This window comes from Aedes aegypti, chromosome 3 (assembly GCF_002204515.2).
Source record: "Aedes aegypti strain LVP_AGWG chromosome 3, AaegL5.0 Primary Assembly, whole genome shotgun sequence".
Classification (NCBI taxonomy): domain Eukaryota; kingdom Metazoa; phylum Arthropoda; class Insecta; order Diptera; family Culicidae; genus Aedes; species Aedes aegypti.
In genome coordinates, this window is record NC_035109.1 from 111,351,335 (window position 1) to 111,374,102 (window position 22,768).

At 36.8% G+C, this 22,768-nt stretch overlaps 1 protein-coding gene across 6 annotated transcripts in view; it reads right to left on the minus strand.

Moving 5' to 3' along the window:
• Window positions 1-22,768, minus strand: part of LOC5576263 (maternal protein pumilio) — a 429,920-nt gene that overhangs the window by 405,722 nt on the left and 1,430 nt on the right. The window contains exons 1-3 of one of the 6 annotated variants that reach the window (XM_021849991.1): window positions 16,293-16,722; window positions 15,114-16,193; window positions 7,494-7,714 (exon numbers count right to left, since the gene is read on the minus strand). In XM_021849991.1, coding sequence (XP_021705683.1) covers window positions 7,494-7,496 — 3 coding nt within the window. In that variant the 5' untranslated portion in view covers window positions 7,497-7,714; window positions 15,114-16,193; window positions 16,293-16,722. Of the gene's footprint in view, window positions 1-7,493; window positions 7,715-15,113; window positions 16,723-22,768 lie in introns of those variants that run through there. The other 5 variants (XM_021849990.1, XM_021849994.1, XM_021849992.1 and 2 more) reach the window with 5 other exon arrangements.

The window sequence follows — 22,768 nt, forward strand, 5'->3', positions numbered from 1 at the left end:
AATCGTTTTTGCTCCACATAGCTCATTTTATTTTATTTAAGATTCTACGCGCCCGCTCAAAATTTAAGCTCCTTATAGGGACATTTAATATTAAAACGATCTTCAACAAAGTTGTAACTGATAAATGAATCTAACAATATCAGCACTGTACTAACCTAGAAGGGCACATAATTTGATTTCTCATAGTGATTCTTTATTCTTATTATACAAACATTGAGAGATTTGTGTAGGCTCAGTGCTTATCCAAACAAGCTAAAATTTTGGGAGGATACTCAAAATCTGACCTACAATCGAATGCGATTTTGCAAAGTAAAACGATGTTTTGAACCACCCCAATGGATATGGGAAGATGGGAAAATTGAAACGAACTGTGAGAGACACACGTTCGAACTGCACAACAACGATGAAGTTATAGGATTTCCTCCTAGACGACAAACAACACAGAAAAGGCATCTTAATTTACGCGTACAGAACCCTATATGATCTGCATGGCGGCATAGCATAGTTTTAAATATACAATTACTGGAAAAAAGTAGCTGCACTTTTCCCCTATCGAATGAATGCTTTCTGAACAGTGCGCATGATGGATGTAATGTATTGTTGTGATAGGATCAATTGATTGTGGACAACAATTGTCGTAATATTCGAAAATGTTTTGTTGATTGATGAACACAATCGAACTAGCAGATCAAGTCCAATTCCAAAGAAATAATCTTCCTTACGGCCAAATAGTCCGTATACGATACAGATTCGATACAGTTTGTCAAAATTTACTTAGAGGATTATAAAATGTACATCCTCAGGGGGTTTCAGGCTTTTTGGCTTGCGGAGCACTTTTCAGAATTAAATTGTTGCGCGGAGCACCTTCCTGTTATTGCGACTTCTTTTGAAATCTGATATTTTAGTACGCATAAATCGATGCTGATTCTATAAAAAGGTGTGGTGTTTCTATGTCACGAAATAGCTTGAGAACGGATGAACGGATTGACGTAAGTTTTTCACAGTGGCACTTGACAAGAGTTGCGACGTGATAGTAAGGAAAAAGTTTGGGAAAGTATACGCAATAACCAGGAAAACGGAAGAATTGTATGACATTTTACAACAGCATACTTGATGGCAAGACAAAGTTGACTGGGGCTACTAGTTCCCAATTAAAACACGAAGAAGTTGATTAAATTTAAGATTTCTGATCGATGCTAATCGGGAGGTGCGTAAAGCTTTATTTGATTCAACGATCTGCTTTATATCAGATACAAATTGTGGTAATTTGGCATTGACATGGAATTATACTTGGATTTCCACCAAATAATTTAAAATGAATAGTTGTAAACGGCAAAATATATTAGGGGTATTCACTTAAAGTTGCGTAAAATAAGAAATTACTGATGAAACGTTTCAAATGAAATATTCCTAGTCTTGTTTAGAACAACAATCTAGTTACCCAATAACAAAGGTTGACAATAGCATTTTTGTCGCGGTACCCAGAGTTTTCTCCACTACATAACCAAGGGTCGAAATTTTGTTCTGAAGCTAAAAGAGCTGCTAAATCTGCATGGTGGAGTTAATTGGAAGTGTCTGTGCGCCTCGTGTTTGTTGGCGGCGACCGAAAGATTTTCAGATTAAGGTGTTTTACTCGTTTAGTATATGAATGGAAAAAGTGCGGTCGTGAACACTCAAATGGCCAAATGACTGACTAAACCAAATTCGATAGCATTCAATCGGTTTCGAAGTTTATTGCATTTAATCTGATCATGGATAAATACACTTTATTTGCACACATATGTACAGATATTTAGACGAATAATTTTGTCACCAAATGGATTCTTTCTTTCCTCACTGTCAGTTGAATAGGACCATCAATATCCGGAATGTACAGTACATCTTGTCTGTAAGAAAATAAACTGGATGAGGATTCCAAACTTCTCGTTCTTGAAGAACTACCACTTTCTATAATGTTGTAAAAGTTACCATTCTGATGCCGCTTTCCACAACGCACTTTCGAATCTGTGAAAAATCCTACTTTCATGATCGCTTTTAGGTTGATAATAAGATAATAAGATCACAACTTTGAAATCCTTGTAACGAGGTTTCTAATAAGTTTTCGTTTTCTAAGTTGGAAGTTTGTTTATTTATAATGTTTTTATAACAGTTGCTACAACGACCAAAGGGATCATGGATTGATCGACTGTCATATCTCAACAATTTGAAATCTTTCCTTCGAAGCTTACGCAATTTTATGAAATATTTTAAATAATCAGTTTACCGCGATATACACGATGAGTTACGCCGGTTAGTGAATACCCCTATTGTAATTTCGAAATTTTCTAACTCTTGTTCTCAGGTATTACAACTGAGCGAGTGATGCATTCCAAATTTGTTTGTTTCTTATCATCAATCAATTGAAATCCACCCTCAAATTTTGAAGAGATTATCATTATTATAAGCTTTATTTACGAGATTTTCAGCCCGTGGCTGGTTCGTCTCGGATTTTGAAGAGTACAAAACAGTGCTCCGTTGGAAATTTGATCGGTTGATCACAGCCAACGAGGAAACAATTGAAAAAAAAAAATCAGCGGAGACGATTATTTTATTCTCTTGAAAATTTGGTTTAGTGCCCATTATTGGCATAATGTGTAGTGTGTTTTGAAAAAGAGTAGATATTTAAGCATCGGTAGATATGTTAGAAGTGAGCCAGGTGAGCACCTGGGAATGCTTCTGAAGCACGATTTGAAAACCGCTGTCTATATCATATTTGTGAAATTATGTATCTGGGCTTTCTTTTGGACTCCGATAAATGGATATTGTTAACTAGCAACATAATCATATTGTGAATTTTCTCCGAGTCTAGGTTCCCCGGATATCACTTCTTGGAATACGCCGTTTCCCCGAAAAGCCAAATTTCCGAAAAGTAGTGCAGACAACTTTATAGGTAATTTACTTATAGATTTATAGATTCAGGGTGGTCACCAAATATCCATTTTGAAATTCCCGCTTTCCCGGTAATTTTCCCGTTTTGTAATTGAGGGGCCCAAAACGTAAAGAAGTGACATTTTGGTCGAACACTGAGTTGATTATACTGAAAATTTTACTGTTTTCAAGCTTTGCAACGGTATTTTTAAGTAATTTTTCCGTCGAATAAAAAAAATGATATAGTTCGTATAAAATTGACTTGTTTTTCGGCTCCTATAAAATTTGTATGGAATGAGAATTTTCTGAAAAAATATAATAATAAATGATAAATGAATAAATGTCGGATTGCTCAAAACTAGGTATTTGTCACTTAAGTTTGCTTCTAACCCCCTCATTGTTCTACTAGGACGGTTCATATTCTTGACACTTTTGATTCACTTTCACAAGGTTTTGTTTCAAAAGCTACCAATAGGCTTACAAATCCTATGCCTTTTTGGGCATTTTACAATCCCAATTAAAAGTAATTCAATTAAATAAAAATCTTTCGAATTTTTTCTTCTTAAAAAATGATGTTTTGCTTGAGCAAATAAGATTAAGGTAAGGACGAATCAAAGCCGCAAAGTTTAAGCTTGTATCTCATCTTTCTTATCCAACTCTAAGTCGATTAGATAGTAGCATAGTAGACTTTTTTAAAAGAAATTGAATCATTGATGTTTGAATGTTATTTTTCCAAAATTACAGTTGCTTAATGGCAATATATGGTAATATCATCAACCATAACAACTTTCTACAACTTATGTTTGATGGTTTGTAGATTTAGAGCTTGAAGATGTTTGTTTAAAATTATTTTCCCGGTGAGCATCTCAAATTCCTGTTTTTCTCGTCTTTTTCCCGATGGGTTCGAATTCCCGTCTTTTTCCGGTTCGATGGCCACCCTGTAGATTATTTATAGATTTTAACCAAATCTGATATGCACCCTTTTTATTCGATTAGCGTTTATTTCACGTTAGAGTAGCTGGTCCAGCGATAATGTGTATACAGTAAAATTGGTAATACACTTTTAGCGTATTTTAACCAATTTTCATTTATGTGTGTATTTCATAGCATGGCCGTTGTCAACATGTAATGAATGTGTAAAAACCATGGTAAAGCCTCAGACAACAGATGTTTATGTTAGAACAAAAATCTTCTGAAAACTTGTGTAAATATTCAAACTAAAACACGTTGAAAACACTAGCGCCGCCACACAACGTATTGCTGCAATCAGTGGTGAATATAAATATCTTGAAATGTTTCATATTCACCACAGACATTACCATGGAAAATTAGCGATAACAGCGCCACCACGATGTTGCTACTTGTGTTGCCACTTAAAATCACCATTTATTGTCTTACACAGTTTTACAATCGGACATAAACATCTGTTATCTGTGGTAAAGCATAGCATGACATAGAAAAGCATAGACATGTTAAAGGTTGCTACTCCGTACTGGTAAGAATTGCACTTCGACCCAAGTGAATAAGGGATGGGACTTTCCGCTTATTCTCGAAGGAAGTGCACATTTTAGCAAATATCATATTATTGAACAATAACGGCGCCGGCCAAGTTTTTACAGTCAGTTGGGATGGGGAAGGAATGTTAGACAGATTGTTGCATCTAGAGACCGAAAAAAACCGACCTCTGCATATCCACAATCATCACGGGAAGGTTTTTGATTAATGAGGGAGGGAACAGATCCTTACTTAAAACTAGTTTTGCATTTTTGTCTCTCGGTGAAGTACGTCGACATTCAAAATGTCGAACTGAAGACTGGGAAAACCAGAGCAACATTTCTACTTAAACTCTTTGATAAATTTGTTAAGAAGTTCATGTAGAAGATCGTGGACAATTCTCTTCTAGTAATTCAGACTACTATCAAACTATGATAAGGCCTGAAATGCTACTAGAGTGGTTAAAGTGAAGCACGAAATAGTTTTATTAAAATGTCCTCATTCCCCATTTAATTTCATCACTCACTATCGACACTATCATGTATATCACCGATTATCACTCATCAACTTTCGTAATATACTTCAGATATACTTTCCATTATATCAATTTTCACATCACAGCTACAAATTTTCATCAAAAATACATCACACCATTTTCATATAAATTCACTGTTATTAACATTTACCAGCTGTTAGCATTACTAAGTAATTAAAAGATATTCAACTTAAGTAGATGAAAAAACCGAATTTTATATTTCATCTACTTATAGGTATTCTACTAAACAGCTCGAAGATTTATTATATTCAACTTAAATTTTTCATTATTTTGTTGCTGTAGAGTCGTTACTATTCAAACTACGATTTAGCACTATGATCACGAAAGTTACAATAAAAAAATCACTTCGATCCATTCCTCTGCACTGTGCATGTGTGAAGAACTAGGCAATAGTGTTTATCTTCAGAGAAATTATTGCAAAATGTATTGTGTACGATAATACTCTATGCCCAGGGAAGTCAAGGAAATTTCCATTACGAAAAGATCCTGGTCCGACCGGGAATCGAACCAAGACACCATCAGCATGGCTTTGCTTTGTAGTAAGTAAGGCTCTAATTAAGAAGAAGAGTAAGAAAAAGAAGAAGAAGATAGTCGGTTGTATTTAGAAGACATGATTATCGGATTAGTCAAGATTATGACCACTAATTACCGTAACAATCCGTCACTGTTTGAACCAAAATGCACGTATTCCAAGCACGCCGCATCACTCACACAATTCACCTAGCAGTATAAACAAGAATCCCGGAGTTAAACGTTCGCACGCAATCACAAACACACACACCCACAAGACCTCAATCTGGTAAGCATAAAAAGAGAAAGAACACTTTGCCATACATTCCCCTTGTCAGTCTAGATAGCCGTACCGCGGGAGAGTAATTCGTCCGACTGACAATCGACTACCGCTGCTGACTGATCGGTCGATGGACTAATACCGACCAACACATTCAAGTAAGACACTCTTGTCGGAACCAACAGAAGCTAAGAACACAGCTCAGAACGACTGGCTCTGGGCCCTGGACTGGGAAGTTGTTATTGCCGATGACGATGATGATGGAACCGTGTGTGAACCGTCAAAAATATACACAGGGTAGGTGTGCCAATTATGGATGCAATGAGGGAACATTTTGGTGAAAAATCAGATTTGAAGTTGAAATGAATCGGAGCCAAACCTTAAACAATCAGGAGCACAAACTTTGTAGTTATAACTTTCACTTGCTTCTATCTTCTTTTGTTAATCTATCACATATGATCTATTCGTTCATATCATTTGCTAGAACTAGAGACGGACAAATAACCGTTTCCTTACACTTCCATTCTTCCCACATTATAGCACGCCTTTCTTTACGCCTGATACATATGCAATCTGCTAACTAAAAGAGCAAACCTTCTTCATATTGGCATTGCGTCCCTCACAATGACAAAGCCTGCTTCTCAGCTTAGTGTTCGATGAGCACTTCCACAGTTATTAACTCAGAGCATTCTTTGCCAAAGTTGCCATTTTTGCATTCGTATATCGTGTGACAGGTACGAAGATACTTTATGCCCAGGAAAGTCAAGGAAATTCCCATTGCGAAAAGATCCAGGGACCGACCGGGAATCGAACCAAGACATCTTCAGCATGGCTTTGCTTTATAGCGGCGGACTCTAACCACTCTACTAAGGAAGGCCCCAAGCAAACCTATCTGCCGTAAAATTACCTACCCGTAATGGTAGGCCCATTAACGTGGTAGGCGCCATTGTTGCCTAAAAATAGAAGATCACCAGCACTTGTACACTGAGAACGTCTGTTAGACCCAAGCAGTCATCTGGTTTGTTCCTTGTATAGATGTACCTAGCTGATCTGGCGATACTGGAGTAGCAACCACGGGCGGCCAACCAAGCTTAACTATTGTTTGATCATACTACTAGTTGATGTCATATTCTTCCTGTTATGTGCTATTAGCATTTATTTTTTCCTAAAACTGCTAAATTTCAAAGCACAAACCACAGCTCTGCCAAAAACAAATAGTTTTATAATTTTAGCCATTAGATTCTAGTTGAACAATAAATCAAAAGCCTTTTTGTCCCCACTATTACTACTATAAATGTAATTGGTACATCTACCCTACAACAGACTGATTCCAGAGAACGAATCCAAAGCGAACGACCGCTCGGCTGAAGGAACGTTGTTCGTTTTGGTGCTTCTGCTGCTTCTCGATACGCCAGCTCGTTCTCGCTCCTCATTTTTGCTGTGTGTGGTACAAGAGCAGAGCGCATTACACATAGTTTCACCCTTTACTTTGGGGTTTTCATCGTAAACGACAAAACGAAAGACGCATAGCAAAGCAAAGGCCGCACGGTGTTACGAGTCTTCAAACCAATCCCCGAGACGACTTGCGATAATGGCGCATATATTAACCTTGCTGCGTTTTTAGTCGAACCGTCAAGTGCACGAAACCAGAGGAAGAATAAGACCCTGATCAAGTACGTTCCGCGAACTGTGAGTGAGCGTGTCTGCTTCGCATTTAAAACAAAATAAGCAATGCTTAGAGCTCACCATTCTGGTTCGATACGATACTCACCACTTCCAAATGAATTTTGGGAGCTTTTCAAACAGGAACAATATTTCAGATGCAATGGGCAAGCCCACGCCTTGGTAGGTCTTCTTCCGGGCCGGAAAAACTACCTCCACTACTGAGGGCACAACAATCGACTCTTCGTTTCAAATATTCACTTGCGCGCACTAAAACACTTGCGTTGGCCGGAATTTCGATGATCCTGTGTCGTGATGGGTGAAAACTTTATTGGTTACATGGTTTGGATACCGTTTTTAAAGTAGATTTACTGATGTTTTTATAACTTCCATTATTATAGAAGTTTGGAGTTCATGATGGAATTTATTTGTAAAATTATAAGTTGTTGTACCTTTTCAGCAGATGCAAAATTATACCTATAATAGCCATGAAGTCAATTCTTCTACGAACAATCATATAACCTTTCAAAATTGGATGTCTTAGAAGATTTTTTCGAAATGAAAATTTCCTTGACTTCCCTGGGCATAGAGTACCATCGTACATGCCATACCATACACTTATGCAAAGAAAGGTCTTGGTTGCGAAAGTTCTCATAAGAAACATTAAACTGAGAAACAGACACTGTCCCAGTGGGGACGTAATGCCAATACTTTAGAGACCACATGCCTGTAACATTCTTAGCCGAATAATAAAATTCAATGCAAAGCCATGCTGAAATTTACCAAGAAAGTCCTAATATCTATAAGATTTTATCCGGTTAATCTTACACCGATTTCCCCTGGACTTTTCTTCAAAGCATCTTCATTAGAATGTCTTAAAAAATCAACCTTCTTTAGAAATTACAAAATTGTTGTTCAAGATCAAGAATATAACAAGCAAATTCTCTTACGATAGGATAACTTCAGGAACAACTCTCTAACTAGAGCTGTCAGAGTGTGAATCAAACGAATATGCGTGATGTTAACTTTAAACTATTTCTTGTGGAGTAATCAATGTACTCAGGGTCGGATTTTCAAATATGGATACGACTCTTAAAATGACTATTTCGAAAAATTTAGATTATGAATCAAAAAGTTAACTATTGAAATCGTCCTTTCTAACAAATCTCTACTCATTACATGCAAATTTGTTGCTGAAGTTCAAGAATTTCTATTCATGGAACAGGTAGATTTGAGGTTAGGGAATCGCCACTGGTTCTGAGCAAGATTCTAATTACCATAAGTTTGTTTGTTTGTTTCGAACTGCTTTGAAATGAATAAAATTTAAAACCTTGCGAATGATCAGTGGTTCAAAGTTTCAGAAACTATTGTTTTTGCTATTTTATATATTTTTGTAAATTTTATATGTTTTACACGTTATTTTCGTGTATTTTTTGGGCCCATACAACATTGATTCGGGCGATGGTTTTGTTTTTAATTTAAGTTGTAGTATAATTATTCCACCAAAACTGAACAAGCTCAAAAATCGTTTAGATTAGTACAAATAGTTTTTGAACCTTTTTAAACCTTTTTAAATGCCTAGTCTATGCTATGCTATGCTTTTTAAACCTTTTTAAATGCCTAAATTGATGACTGGACTATTATAACAGAAAAATGCTCGCAAGGCCGCGGTCTGGAGTATGAAGGTAAATAGGTACTTGTAATCATTGTTGATTACAGCAAAATCTACACTGTAAATGGATATTTACATTTTTTTCCACTTCACCTACGACTCTTTATTAACGTATTCTAAAGTGGAGTCCAATAAATCCCATCTATGATTTTTTTTTTTATATTTTGCTGTAAATTTGTTTTGTATAAAGCTTACCAAGCAAGTTCTCTTCGAATCGTTACGATTTTTTTATTGAATGTTTGGAATCACCTTGAATCATCAAAACTTTTTAATGTGATCTCAGAGTCCTAAGTACGTTTTTCATAAGCTAGATTTTGACTTAATCCTTAGCAAATAATCCTCACATAGTACTGAGTAAGATCTTTGTAGTATTGTGTGAGAGATTATAGCATATTTCTTAGCTGGGGATGATCATTTCTCAGGACCAATCATATTTGTTTTCAATTTCACCATAAGGCAAGCCAGACTTTATTTTATGCAGCTCGCAAAGAATTGAAAGATTCTTCTAAATAGTGGCCCGTTGGCTGTTGTACTAACTTAAAGTTATAATATACTAAAGCGGGTGTTATTTCATTTTTTGAATCAATCTAAGGCTTTATGTGAGGTTGATAAATTTCGGCATTGTTCATTCATTTTTTCAAATTTATTTCATCTAAATAATTATTTAAACATAGAAATTTAATAATACGCGAATAACGAGAGATGATTATTTTGAGATTCATAATTTATAAACATGTTGTACAACGGCCAAACTGATCAAACATAATCCCACTGAAACATTCTCATACAACATAACAATAGGCTGAATTTTTACTAAAAAGACTCACACATTCTTAGGACAGAGTGCTCACAAAGTGCTGAGATTAACTTCAACAAAACTCTCTCTGGATATTTTTTAGATTTAACAGTGAAACCTCCATGAGTCGATGTTCCGTGACTCGATATTGACCCATGGAACCATACTAAAAACAAAACTTAATGGTTAATATGATGGTCCCCTCAAATAGCTTTCCAAGACATTAGTTACCATAACTCGATTTGTCCATGAGTCGATGTTCCCCCTTCAGATATCGACTCATATAGGTTTATAGAGATGTATAACCAGACATACTGCTGAATTCGGGACAATATTCTCACAAAGACTGATTTTTACATAACCCTACCTAGGATGTTGACAGAATCCAAATGGAATTTCCAACTGATTTTTCAGGAGTCTTTGCAAATCATGGATAACATTCTCACACTATCCCTGACGAAGTCTTACTCAGACGAAATTCTAGGCACAATTCTCTGATAGAATTCTAGATAGGATTCTGACCATTCTGGCACAATGATATGAAAACATTGACAGAATTCGGAGCAGAACTCTTATGAAATAATGGACACCTTTCTCACAGAGTCCACAGCAGGATTATTTTAAAGGAATTCACGTTTCAATTGCTGATCACAACATACACATAATCTTAGACAAGATTTGTTACAAAAGAATAAAGGACAAATCACAAAAATGAACAGATAAAGTAATCCCAAACAAATATCGACATTTGTAACGCTCCCTCTGTCTCTGGTGTATGGAACGTCACTGTTTGTAGCGAGGTTTTGTCAAATGTTATAGGCCAGGGGAATTGGTTCACCTAGAGTGAATTTTTAGCAGAGAAAAAATAGATTTTGTATGAAAAGTGACAGGAGAATGAATACAGGGTGTCCATTCGAAATCAGTTTTCGAATTTCCGGATTCTTCCCGGATGCCTGAAAGTTTAGAACCGGGTGACATCATGGTTCTGCGACTTCATAGAGTTCAAATATTTTTAATAGAAAGTTTTCCTATCATATACAGTATTGGACAAAACATATGCAACTTTTTCAATTTTCCATACAAAATGACCAACTTTGGTAAGCTATATCTCAGTTATTTATGGACCGATTTGAATGAAATTTTGGCAGAACATCAGACATAACTTGAATTTTAACATATATTTTTGAGTGATTTTTCCAATCACAAGTTCAAAAGCAGTAACGGTTTAACTAAAGTGTATTTTTTGACGAGTTTTTTTATAAATGTCATAACTAAACATATTGAAGGAATAGCTTCGTGATGTCTTCATCAAAGTTGGAGATTTTAACGAGATGAACAAGTTTGCTGAAGACAGTTTTTGTGTAGGGCTATCAGATTTTGAGATAAATAGTATTGAATTTTTCGTCGAAAATTACACTTTAGTTAAACCATTATAACTTATAAACTCGTGGTTGGAAAAATTATTCAAAAACATATGTTAAAATTCAAGTTATATCTGTTGTTTTGTGAAAATTTCATTCAAATCTAAAAGGTATATTTTAAAATGATAAAACACATAAAAATCTCAAAAAAGTTTTAGGTAGTTTTGGCCGCCTCTTTATATGGAGCCCGACCATTGTGCATTGACTACTTATCTAACAAAATGTCTAGCCGTGCATCCATTGGAAAAAAATTATGATGCTTTTCCCGGTGAGTTCTGCAATTTCCCGGATTTTTCCCTTTTTTTCCCGGCCATTCATAATTGCCGGGTTTTTCCCGCTTATCCCGGATTTCCCAGATGGATGGACACCCTGTGAATGACAAGTTCATCTACTTCTCCTGCCAGGATCCATCCATCCAAGTCAATCCCGTAAATATTTCTGGACAAACACTTGAAAAGCGCCCAAGAGGTCTATGCTACCACATGAAAAATTACCCAAAAACGACATTATGCATTAGGAGGATTAAAGTTCTGCAGGGGAACACCCTGGACGGACGCTCTCACAGTATTCTTTTCATGTGCCTTCATTTTGAACTTTACATTCATTAATGTCAAACAATTAATTCAAAGCAATTTATATTTTGTGTCCATTAGTGGACCAGCCTTTTGATTTAAAAAAAAGCTTTACTAATAAGAAACACGAGCTGTATTATGATACTTCAAGGTTGATAACTACCCGAGCAAAGTTGAATAGCATAATGAAAACACGTTGAGTTATCAGATAACTAGCATTTGATAACTTCCATTTTCATTGAATAATCAAGCATTATACAAACATGATCATAAGAATATCTCATTGCAATATCATTTGATTTATAGGTTGATAACAAATTATGTTATAGAGTGTTTTATGTATTTTGGACAGAACATTACGCGTATATCATTTGGCCAACTCCATTTGTTTTTGCCGTAAATGGTAAAATTATATAAGCTTAACAGTCTGTCCAAAATACTTTGATCACCCTACATTCAATTTCTCCCATTGATAACTCATTATGTTCCCAAGGTCGAAAAATAATCATTTATCACGTTATCGATGGCATCCTCGATCTGACAGCTCCGAATTCGATAGTCTGATCGAGCAATGATAATACAATATAGCAAAATAAGCTCATGATAACAAAACTCATTGCTACGTTGCAATTGCCATTCGATTTTACTCGGGTGATTCGAATTCGAATTATGATCTTAATTTGGCAAATATTATTGTTAGTAATATATTTATAAAACTTCTGCTAAATATAGGAATTGGCAAAGAATAATATTACACATAGAAGGGCTTTAAATAAAAGCGGAGCTAATGTCAAAATTGGAACACCGGCAAATTGTCTGTTCCATATTGTATGTTCGCCCAATCATTACAAAATGCAATTCACCGAAAATGTTTTTTCTCGGGACCCATGCGAAATATCTTACTTCGGAAGCATGACGCAATAGAGCGCATCAGGAAGCGAGTCAAATGCACTACTTCCGAACCGAATATAGGTATCTCGCAAAGATTTTTAAAAATAATACAACTTTAGTGAGAACCGTTTCTAACATTTTACCGCACTGAAACTACAAATCCGTGTTCTAATAGTCCATTTTAGGAACGGCAACACTGATGATATTGCTGTTAGTTTCACTCGTCACGACACCGCCTTCTGTCAAAATTTAATTCATAAAATAAGCGAACAGCTGTACAAAAACGTCTCGTCGTCTCACTCTTGTTTATAGGCACCGTATAATTAAACTGTGTTAATATATTCTGATACTTTTTCCTTTCTGTGTTTCTGTTAAGCTGCTCACGAGCGCTGTTTTTGAAAATTTGAAAAGCCTAGGGATGGTGTTTGTCTTATTATGGCCAAATATTTGCTCTTTCGTTTAAAAAAAAACTCCACTACCGAATTGAACCATAGCTGCCAAGAAAAAAAATCCGGCTCCGAACATGACGTATCAGAACCTTCGAAGAAAAAAAAAAGGATAGAAAAAGCCATATTCATTCTTTCCCGGTACGCTGAAGAGATGGTATTTCCAATGAAAAGTTATTTGTTTCACAACAATTCCATAATCCCAATCCAAAACGACATAGGCCATCTCGTCGAGAAATGTGTCGAATAGAGACAGGAACATTCAACGGTTCCAGAGCGCCGCTTTAGTAATAGTTTGGAAAGGTATTTGCAAGCGCGATAAGGTAATTTATCTATCGAAAAAGGTTTTGAACTCAATGCCATGTATTATAAAACGGAAGTTTTGGAAAAAGTTGTGAAACCAAATATTCAACAAATGTTTGAGAGAGACCATTATGTCAACAGAATGGAGCACCCTCTCACACAGCAAATCTCGTTCAGAGTTGGGGCAGAGAAAATTTAACTTTCTGACGAAATATGAATGGCCTCTCAATCCAGTTCACCAGATCTTAATCCTGTTGATCACTTTCTTGCATTTCAGCATGTTTCTTTTAGAAATTTTTAAATACCTTAATAGGTCAAAATGGACATTTTTTTTAATTAACTCCACAATATTCTTAATGTTTAGCTTACATGAAGACATCAGTCATAACAAAATGTGAAGTAACTACGACGAGATGAGCCAGCCTCGGGCTGCAAGACACTCACATGTAGGCTTTCCAGATGATATCATTTGGGAGAACATGTTCTCGTTTTTGATCATATGTTCTACCGTCCTGCTTTGGTCGGAAAATGTCCTCCTTTTCCAAAATAAACAAATAGTCAATTTCATTTCCTGTTTTTAGAAAGGAGCTGTAAAAATAGGAGTCTCTACGCAATATTAGGTTTGGCGAGATTCACCACTTTTTGCTACACGTTTGTGATTTTTTTAGATATTTGAAAGGGTGCAAAGCTACTTGGGCACTTCCATGATTCACTTTGGCATGGAGGGTTTTTCTCGACAGAATTGTCTCAAACTTTACAATAAATAAGAAGCAGTTCAATATGGCGCATATTGTGGCTAAATATGAGCCCAGCACCTTTCAAAAGAACCCACTGCCGAAGTGAATCAAAAGTGTCAAGAATAGGATCCGGCTTCCTATGTTCATTTATTAAGATTTCCGTATCGAACATGATACAGTATTACTGATTTCCTTTATAGACAATGTTTGATTTGCCTTAAAAATACTCTCGTGAACTTGTAAAAAAAAATACCGGCGTTAATGTATTTTTCCGGTGTGATGTGTCGTTATTACTCTAAAAATGTACAAAAAAAACCGTTGTCGCCTTGCTGAGCACTTGCAGGCAATTGCACTTCTAAGAGCAACAATAAATTACGTTGACCTCAAGCATCTAAGGTCACTCTGAATTTAAGTTGTATGCCAAAAATAGTAGAAAATTTAGATTTTTTGTTTATTTTCATTAATATCTTTATTGAAAAGGCTTTTCGCTCTTAGTAAATTCATTCTTAGGGTTTGTTTCGTGCAGTAACCCTTTTTTTGCTTTTCGAAACTTTTCAATTGACTCAATAATAAAAAGCGTTTTTTTTGTTTAATCAAAAATTCAAATTTGTTCTATTATGGCAAAACTTTGAAATGTCCTTCTTTTTCAAAACCAGTAATGTACTCGAAACGCCTACTCAAATGGAAGTATAGCTTCCTAAATTCAAGTAAATCCCATCATTACAACTCCAGACTGTACTCAATTATGGTACAAAATTTAGTCCAATTGTAATTCGTTTTTGAGAAGTCGTTAATCAAGATCACAAACCAAAAAAATCAGAATAACTCCAATATCCCGATCCTAATAGGTAATCCAAACCACTCACCTTGCCGTACAAGAAACAAACTCCTCCTCAATGATTCAGTAAGCACGCACCACTGCGAATCAGCAATGTAGGCTAGGTAGTAGGTAGCTTGCCGGCTTCTTCTCTCCTCTGAGGGGGAACCGATAACAACTGTATTGCGTTCGGCTTTTGTTGTGATTACTGCCAAGTGAATGTTTGAAAACAAATCCACACACAAATTGTTGTCGCCTCTTGGGGGGTTTCCCTTCTCCTCGCACTCCTTACTTTTCCGGCCACCGTCACAACCGGGTTAGATCTATTTTCTTCTTCTACGACTTCTTATCTACAACAATCATGCACTTAACCGAGAATCGACACCCAAGAGGGTCACTATCTTCTGGCTCTTTTCGTTCAGCGTAACACCACACTCTTTCTTGCCCAAACCTGGGTGCCCTCTTCTCCTTAGCCCGGGACTTGCCGTATTTTCCCCGGATGCTTCTTCAACCGCACACTATCATAAACTGCTTCCGTGCTTCCTCTCCAAAACGGATAATCTTCTCTCTAGCTCCGAAAATTCTTCCAAAATCACTGTACTTCCCCCTAATGCTTGATTGCCACCCAACCCAATTCGGATCGCTTCCGTCACGCCCGTCTACGATGGATGTCCTTCGGATTGCCTCGTCAAAGGGATCCGGAAGCGCCAACAAAAAACCAGGTCTCACACTGTACACTTCTGGACTTGCTTGCTTGGTGCTTGCGGAGAACCAACCAACAGGCACGCACACACTTCTGCCAACTACAGGGGGCTAAGACCGGGGAGTCTCGCGCTTATTGCCTTCACCAGCACCACAAAATCTTCTTCGCCCTCTCTGCGGCAGAGGGTTTTTTCTTCTTCGCACGCCGCGGAATCGGACAAACTGGATATTCCAGAAGCAGCTTGGATCGGTTTACACACACGCACGCACCCCAAAAACTGTGTTCTCCTCCGCGGATCTCGTATGGATATGGGTATGGAATCGCGAAAATGCCGAAATAAAAAAGAACTGTGTGTCTATCACTAACTGTACAGAACTGCTGGGAACTGGGAGTTTTTCCTCCCGGAGAAAATGCCGTAGAACTGAACTGCAAAATTGGATGGAGATTCTTTAGAGCGGATCGTCACACACTCCGGAAGCAAGAATATTTACAGTCACCAGAAAAATTACTTTTTGCCGAACGAACCTTTTTCTGCTTGCTGGGCTGCTGGATGTCCGCTACGGATGTTCCACCGAAAAATTCTACACTTTCAGGAGCTTCTTTACACACTGAAGAGTGCTGTGCTCTTCTAGCCTTTTTACAAACACGCCGGAGGATATACACAACTAGGTATTATACTAAAAAGTGAGTAGTCTAAAACTTTTTACACGAAACTGGGGTTGAATGGCGGCTACTTTCCGCTTCCGGATTCTAATTGTTACTGTTAGAAGAGAGTAAGATAGAATGCACTAAAACTTTCTGCTGATGTGAAGCTTCCAAAGAGCTCGTCTCGTCCCGTTTCGAATAATAATGTAAGGTAAGTGATGTTACGCCATTTGTTTTTTCTCGACTTCTCTGTCCTGATGTCTGTCTGCTCTGCTCAGCTCTGAACGACTCGGAACAAGCTGCTGAAGTGAGTTCTCGCTGCTTGTGCCGATAGTAGTTGCTCACTCTCCGGATTATTCTACTGCTGGTTCACCGTTGGTGGTCATTGAACGGGCAGTGTTGGCAACATTAGGCCAACACTCGGAAAGATTATTTCAGAACATACAATATTTTTTGGAAAAATATTAATTACATTTGGTCGGTGTTCAAACAGACCGGACTATAGAGCGCTGCATATGACGAGCCTAACCTCACTTATTTGACAGCTGCTGGTCCTGTTGTTTACGTTTCGGACTTAGTCGTTTTTTCCATCATTTTTTCATCTTCGCATTTCTATCACCAGCATGCTGATGGTGACGATTTTCCACGGTAGGAAGATAGAATAATACGATCCGTGGGTATCTGCAGTGGATTTGACCTCTCCTCGCAGCAAACTTTCACGAAATTAAGAATGATTCGAAAAAAGTACTAAGTCCAAACTGTAAACAACAGGACCAGTACCTGTCAAAATTGATGCGTGACGTCACAGTGCAGTGGAGTATACATATTTTTTGTGCGTTATAAGTAAGTATGAAGGACTCCAATTCTAAGACTATAGTGTTGTGCATAAATATTTAGAAAATGATTCCACACGGGAAAAAATCTGATCCCCAAATCATGATTTACAAATCATGAAATTCATTAATTGGTTAGGTCATAATATCAGGATCACAAATCATGATTCCTGGAGTCATAATCATGATTCGCCATAAGCGTAACATCCAGGGCGAAAACACTAAGCGGTGCGTTTTGCTTCAACTCATTCGCATCGATTACCCATTTTTTAAGATGACGAAGTGGCTGAGTGGTAGAGTGCGTGGCTTACAATCGGAACGTTCTTGGTTCGAATCTGAGTGAAGTGTTTTTTTTTATTTTGTCGATCATAAACGGATGCGCGACTCAGCATTTTTGGTATTCAAATCATGGTTCCGAGCAATTAGCTACAAAAACGTAACGCGTGTGTTGCGGTACGGCCATCTGACTCATGATATCATGAGTCCAAATCATGGTGTATTTTCATTAGATGAAAACACACTAGAATCATGATATCATGAGTCATAATCTTCTTTTTGGATTCGGCCATTGTGCCGGCCATCTTCGGATTCCGAGATGTTTCACCTTAAAGAAACGTGATTTTGTATTTAAATAGTTGACCAAAGTCGTGTAAAAAACAGTGTCAAGAGTTAATGAATGGAAAAATGTAGGTATAGTTTATTTGTTGGAATTACAAATTACAATAATTTGTGGGATGATTTGTAGCAAAATTAGTACTCGCTTTTGAAGTCTTGGACGAACTTCTGGCAAACTCTTTGAACTTTTTTTGGTTGTTATTCCTAAACGTCTCTGATTTATCTTCCGGAGGAGCTTTGATGATGTTTTTTTTTTCAGAAGGCAGGTTTAGGATTCCTTCTGAAGCCGTAGATTACTGCAGAAAGTTCACTAGTAATTTATTTAGAAGGTCTGGTCCTGTTTTATTTTCCAAAATTTATATCTTTTTTATTTTCATTTTGCAGCGTTTGGTGGGGCAATAAAAGCGCAAGTCAATCCAAAGCCGATGATATGAGGGGTAATGGCACAATAATGCTAATAATGCTGCAAAATGTAGGCCAAACAATTCTATTGATTATTTTGGAGCCTACGAGCAAAGTGATTCAATATTGAAAAAATATTTTTAACATATAAAAATATATATGTAAGGAAAAATAATTTGGAATAAAAATATATGAAAACTACTGATCAAATCTAATAAATTTGAAAAATAAACTTAGAACAGCAACATGAGAGATGTTAAATTAAAAACATCAACTTATGTAGCGAAACAAGAACTAAAGCAGTCAATCAATCATTGCGTAACTATTCATCGAAACTAAGTGTATAGAAGTTTTGTTGAATGTCGTTGTACTTTGTCATGTCATTTGTATGATAATCCCACATTAAAAATTTATTTGTCAGATTATGTATATCTTATTTGTTATTTGTCGTTACAGAAATTAGAATCCTCAATGTCTTCCAAATGCCTAAAAAATCAAGTAAACTATCTGTATAACTATTATTGAACCCCAGAAATGATTTGTGTCTCCCAAGGTCTTTGAAGTCAATTTAAGGTGAAGATGAACCGAGGTAAAATCTCAATCCTACAAGAGCACAACCTAAAAAACCAAACAACCACTCACGTTGAAATCCTGATGGACTGTTATAGTCTATAGTCTGAGTGACTGTTCGACTCTCCCGATCTGTGCTACCACAGAACTGAAACCCGGCCTCGGTTTATCTTGACCTTAATGTCCCCATTGTCAAACGCGAACAATGAATGTAACGCAGAGCCCAACCACACCCACTCTTGCGTTACGTTTGTGACATAACGGTACTAATGAGTATTTCCTAAGTAATGGTAGCTGAGCCTTTCGATTAATAAGACCGATGTATAGAAATAATTTGTTTCAAAACTGTCCGCGTGGTCTTGTAATACCCCCATTATATAAGAATCAACTATTACCATATATACCAAAAGTTCGCCATGACCCCATGCCTAACATTTGTATAACTATGTATGAAATTTTTACATTTTCGTTTGGAAATCTCGCGAAACATTACTAAAGGACCTATGTACAAATGAGAGATTCTCTCCTCTCTCGCTCTCTCTCGATTATAACAGTGGAATAGTAAAGCTTTTGGGAAGTACAGATCGAAAGGCAATTTCCTTGACTAGCGTTTCATACAAAAACGCAACAGATGAGGTTAATGTGACTCAGTTATTGATCAAAGAGAAAGTAAACAAAGAGAGCCTCATTTGTACATAGGTCCTTCAGTAATGTTTCGCGAGAAATGTAACTCTCGTGACATGTGACACTTTGATTTGAAAATCACGCTATGGACCAAAATCACGCTAAGAACTCGTGCATTGGTCCATAGTTGTCTTTATAATCACAAATATCGATTTTTTTCTGCTTGTGTTTGGAAAGCTAACCCAGCCTTAAATTTCGTTTTCCTCAGATCACGAAAAAAGTGACTAGTGACCATTTTTCTGAGAAACAAAAATGTCTTTAATGACTTTTTGTTGGAAATAGTGACTTTTTAGTGACCAGGTCGAAAACAGTAACCAAGTCACTAAAAAAGGGCTGGCCCTGTATTGTAAATTCATGCATTGAAACTATCGAGTACGGTGTTAGTTCCGGATTGAGTTCCAAATTTGTTGGGGTATCTAGGGATTTTCAAATTGAAAATTATATGAAAAATGAAACCTTATCAAACAAAATAAATTAGTTCCAGTTTAGAGACTATTGCGGTCGTTCCGGGAACATCGTCATCGAAAATTGGTTCCGGCAGGTACCGTAAAGGGACATTTCCAGAACACCATACACTGATTCCTTTCGACAGTTCAAAATCCATAGTAATCTATCCAGAAGTGAATTAATGCCATATCATAAATAATAGAGTGATTCTACACTCGATGACATTACGATGCTCTATTAGAGTGGTTCAAAAAATCGTTTTTGCTCCACACCGCTCATTCGATTCTGGATCAAATTCTGAGTGTCCTCCCAAAATTTGAGCTCATTTGGATGAAAACTAAGACTGCACAAGCCCTTCAAAGTTTATATGGGAATTACTATGAGAAAAGCAACCAATTCATTCAATCGGTCATAGTGTTTGCCCATGTGCTCTTGGAGGATAGAGCTTCGTTGATACTGTGACATACGTTCATCAGCTACAACTTTGCCGAAGACCGTTTTCAAATCGGACGCCTCAGTTATAAATTATTGATTTATATCTAGTCACAAATTCTTCAGCAGTGCTCATTTAACTTCTGAACAGGCAACATTGCTGCACTTGGCGCGAAAGATAGCACGCACGAATCATGGCTACTATGTTTTACTGCATATATCCAGTGATGCCTGCAAATCAGCCGAATTATTATAGCCAAAGTTTTACAAGTCACACAAAAATCAATAACTAATTACTGAGGCGTCCGATTTGAAAACGGTCTTCGGCAAAGTTGTAGCTGATGAATGTATCTTACATTATCAACGAAGCTCTAATCCCAAAGAGCACATGGGCAAACACTATGACCGATTGAACGATTTTCTTGCTTTTCCCATAGTAATTCCCATATAAACTTTGAAGGGCTTGTGCAGTCTCAATTTTCATCCGAATGAGCTCAAATTTTGGGAGGACAGTCAAAATTTGATCTTGAATCTAATGAGCGGTGTGGAGCAAAAACGATTTTTTGAACCACTCTAATGCTCTATATTTGCAACTGGCTTTTCATTGACATGCCATACATTTTCTTAGATTGAAATTTTAGAATTCACGTCTTACTTTAAATCAGCTGCTGTTTGCAGTAAACTCCTATAAGTAAACCTCAAAAGATGTCATTAGGTTACAGTGTTGGTCAACGTATAGGGAAACGCGTAACTTGTTCGATTAGTGCTAGTTTACTCTTGGTAATTATGACTATTCGGTGGTTTTATTCCATTGATCGATAAGGAGCACCAGTAATAAGCTTTCCCCAGCAACATTATGTTCTCAAGATCTCATAGGTTGATTACTTTTTTTTTGCAATTTCTCATCGTAATAGGCTGTTTTTCATCACGCCAATCTGTCATGAAACGGCCTACTTTCCTGCACTGAAGTATGCAGTGCGGGAATAGTCATTACGCAACTGAAACCAGTGCTGTAATGTTTCATTAAGCAACGCTTTTTCATTACGTAAATGTTGAGTTGCGTAATGAATCATAACACAACATTTTTTCAGAAATTTTAAAATAATGGTGAATGCATTCCGATATAATTTCTGATACCCTCAAGTGGTCTTCTACGAAATTGCAAAAAAATGTACGTAACTCGTTGCAAAACTTGATTTTTACAGCACTCGTCGAAATTATCTTACTCAGCAAGCCTCGTAGGATAAATTTACGACTCGTGCTGTAAAAATGATCATTCTGCCACTTGTTCCGTAAACTACTATTTTTAAATCAACATTCAACACAACGGTTTTTTTTTTCATTTCCCCGTAATAAAAAAAAACACAATGTGACATAAGACGCACACGTTTCTTTTTTTTTTGCGGTTTCTGCAATATCGAAGCTTTTTTATACGACGTAGTTAAGGTTATCGTAAAAAAGAGGCTGAAGTATACGCACCTCTTCATTTAATGAGAAAAAGTAATTTGCTACAAATACCTATGTTTGAAATAAGGATTTTTGTTAAAATATCAATTTAGATTTCACTCTTGGATGACACTTTTTGGGTACCGTCGTCGGGGTGAGAATGGGTCAAAAGCGCATACAGTTCCAACATCCATGACTCGATATTTGAAGCCATCGACTCATGGAAATATCAGGTCATGTAACATAAATGCCATGAAATTTTGTTTTTAGTATGGACCAATGCACGAGTTCACTACTTGACGTTTTAGCGGTGCCGTGTTATTTATGTGGCCATGGTAACGAATGAATTCGGCACCGCTCAGATGTCAAGTTAGTGAACTCGTGCATCGGTCTCTAATTCCATGAGTCGATATCGAGTCATGGAGGTTTCACTGTATGTCAGTGTTGATTGTTAGATGACTCTCGTAATCTGACTTGAAATATTCTTTCCAGTTTGGGAATACGTTCACGGGTAATAGATTTGCATTTGTTGAAAATATATTCGAAATTCGTTTATTTTTCACTGTATTTAGCCCTACTAAAAGTTTTATGACATTTAAAAATGAGCGTTATTCTAAACATTTTTTGGTAATTTCCTAAAAATGAATTATTTTTCCCAGAGATCTAAGTTTTTGACAGTAGCTTTTAAAATCCAGAAAGAAAAATACATACTTAAAATTGTACAATATTTCAAATAGTTGCTTTAAGATGGAATCAACTTCTAAGATTGCACTAAAACTTCAAAGGCACAAAATAAGAAGATCAGGAACGTTTGCAACTATTTCTCCAGTTTTGTGCCTATGAAAACGTGAGTGGGTGGAAAAGTCGGCCATTGTGCCGGCCATCTTCGGATTTCGAGATGTTTCACCTTAAGGGGACACGGGAGAC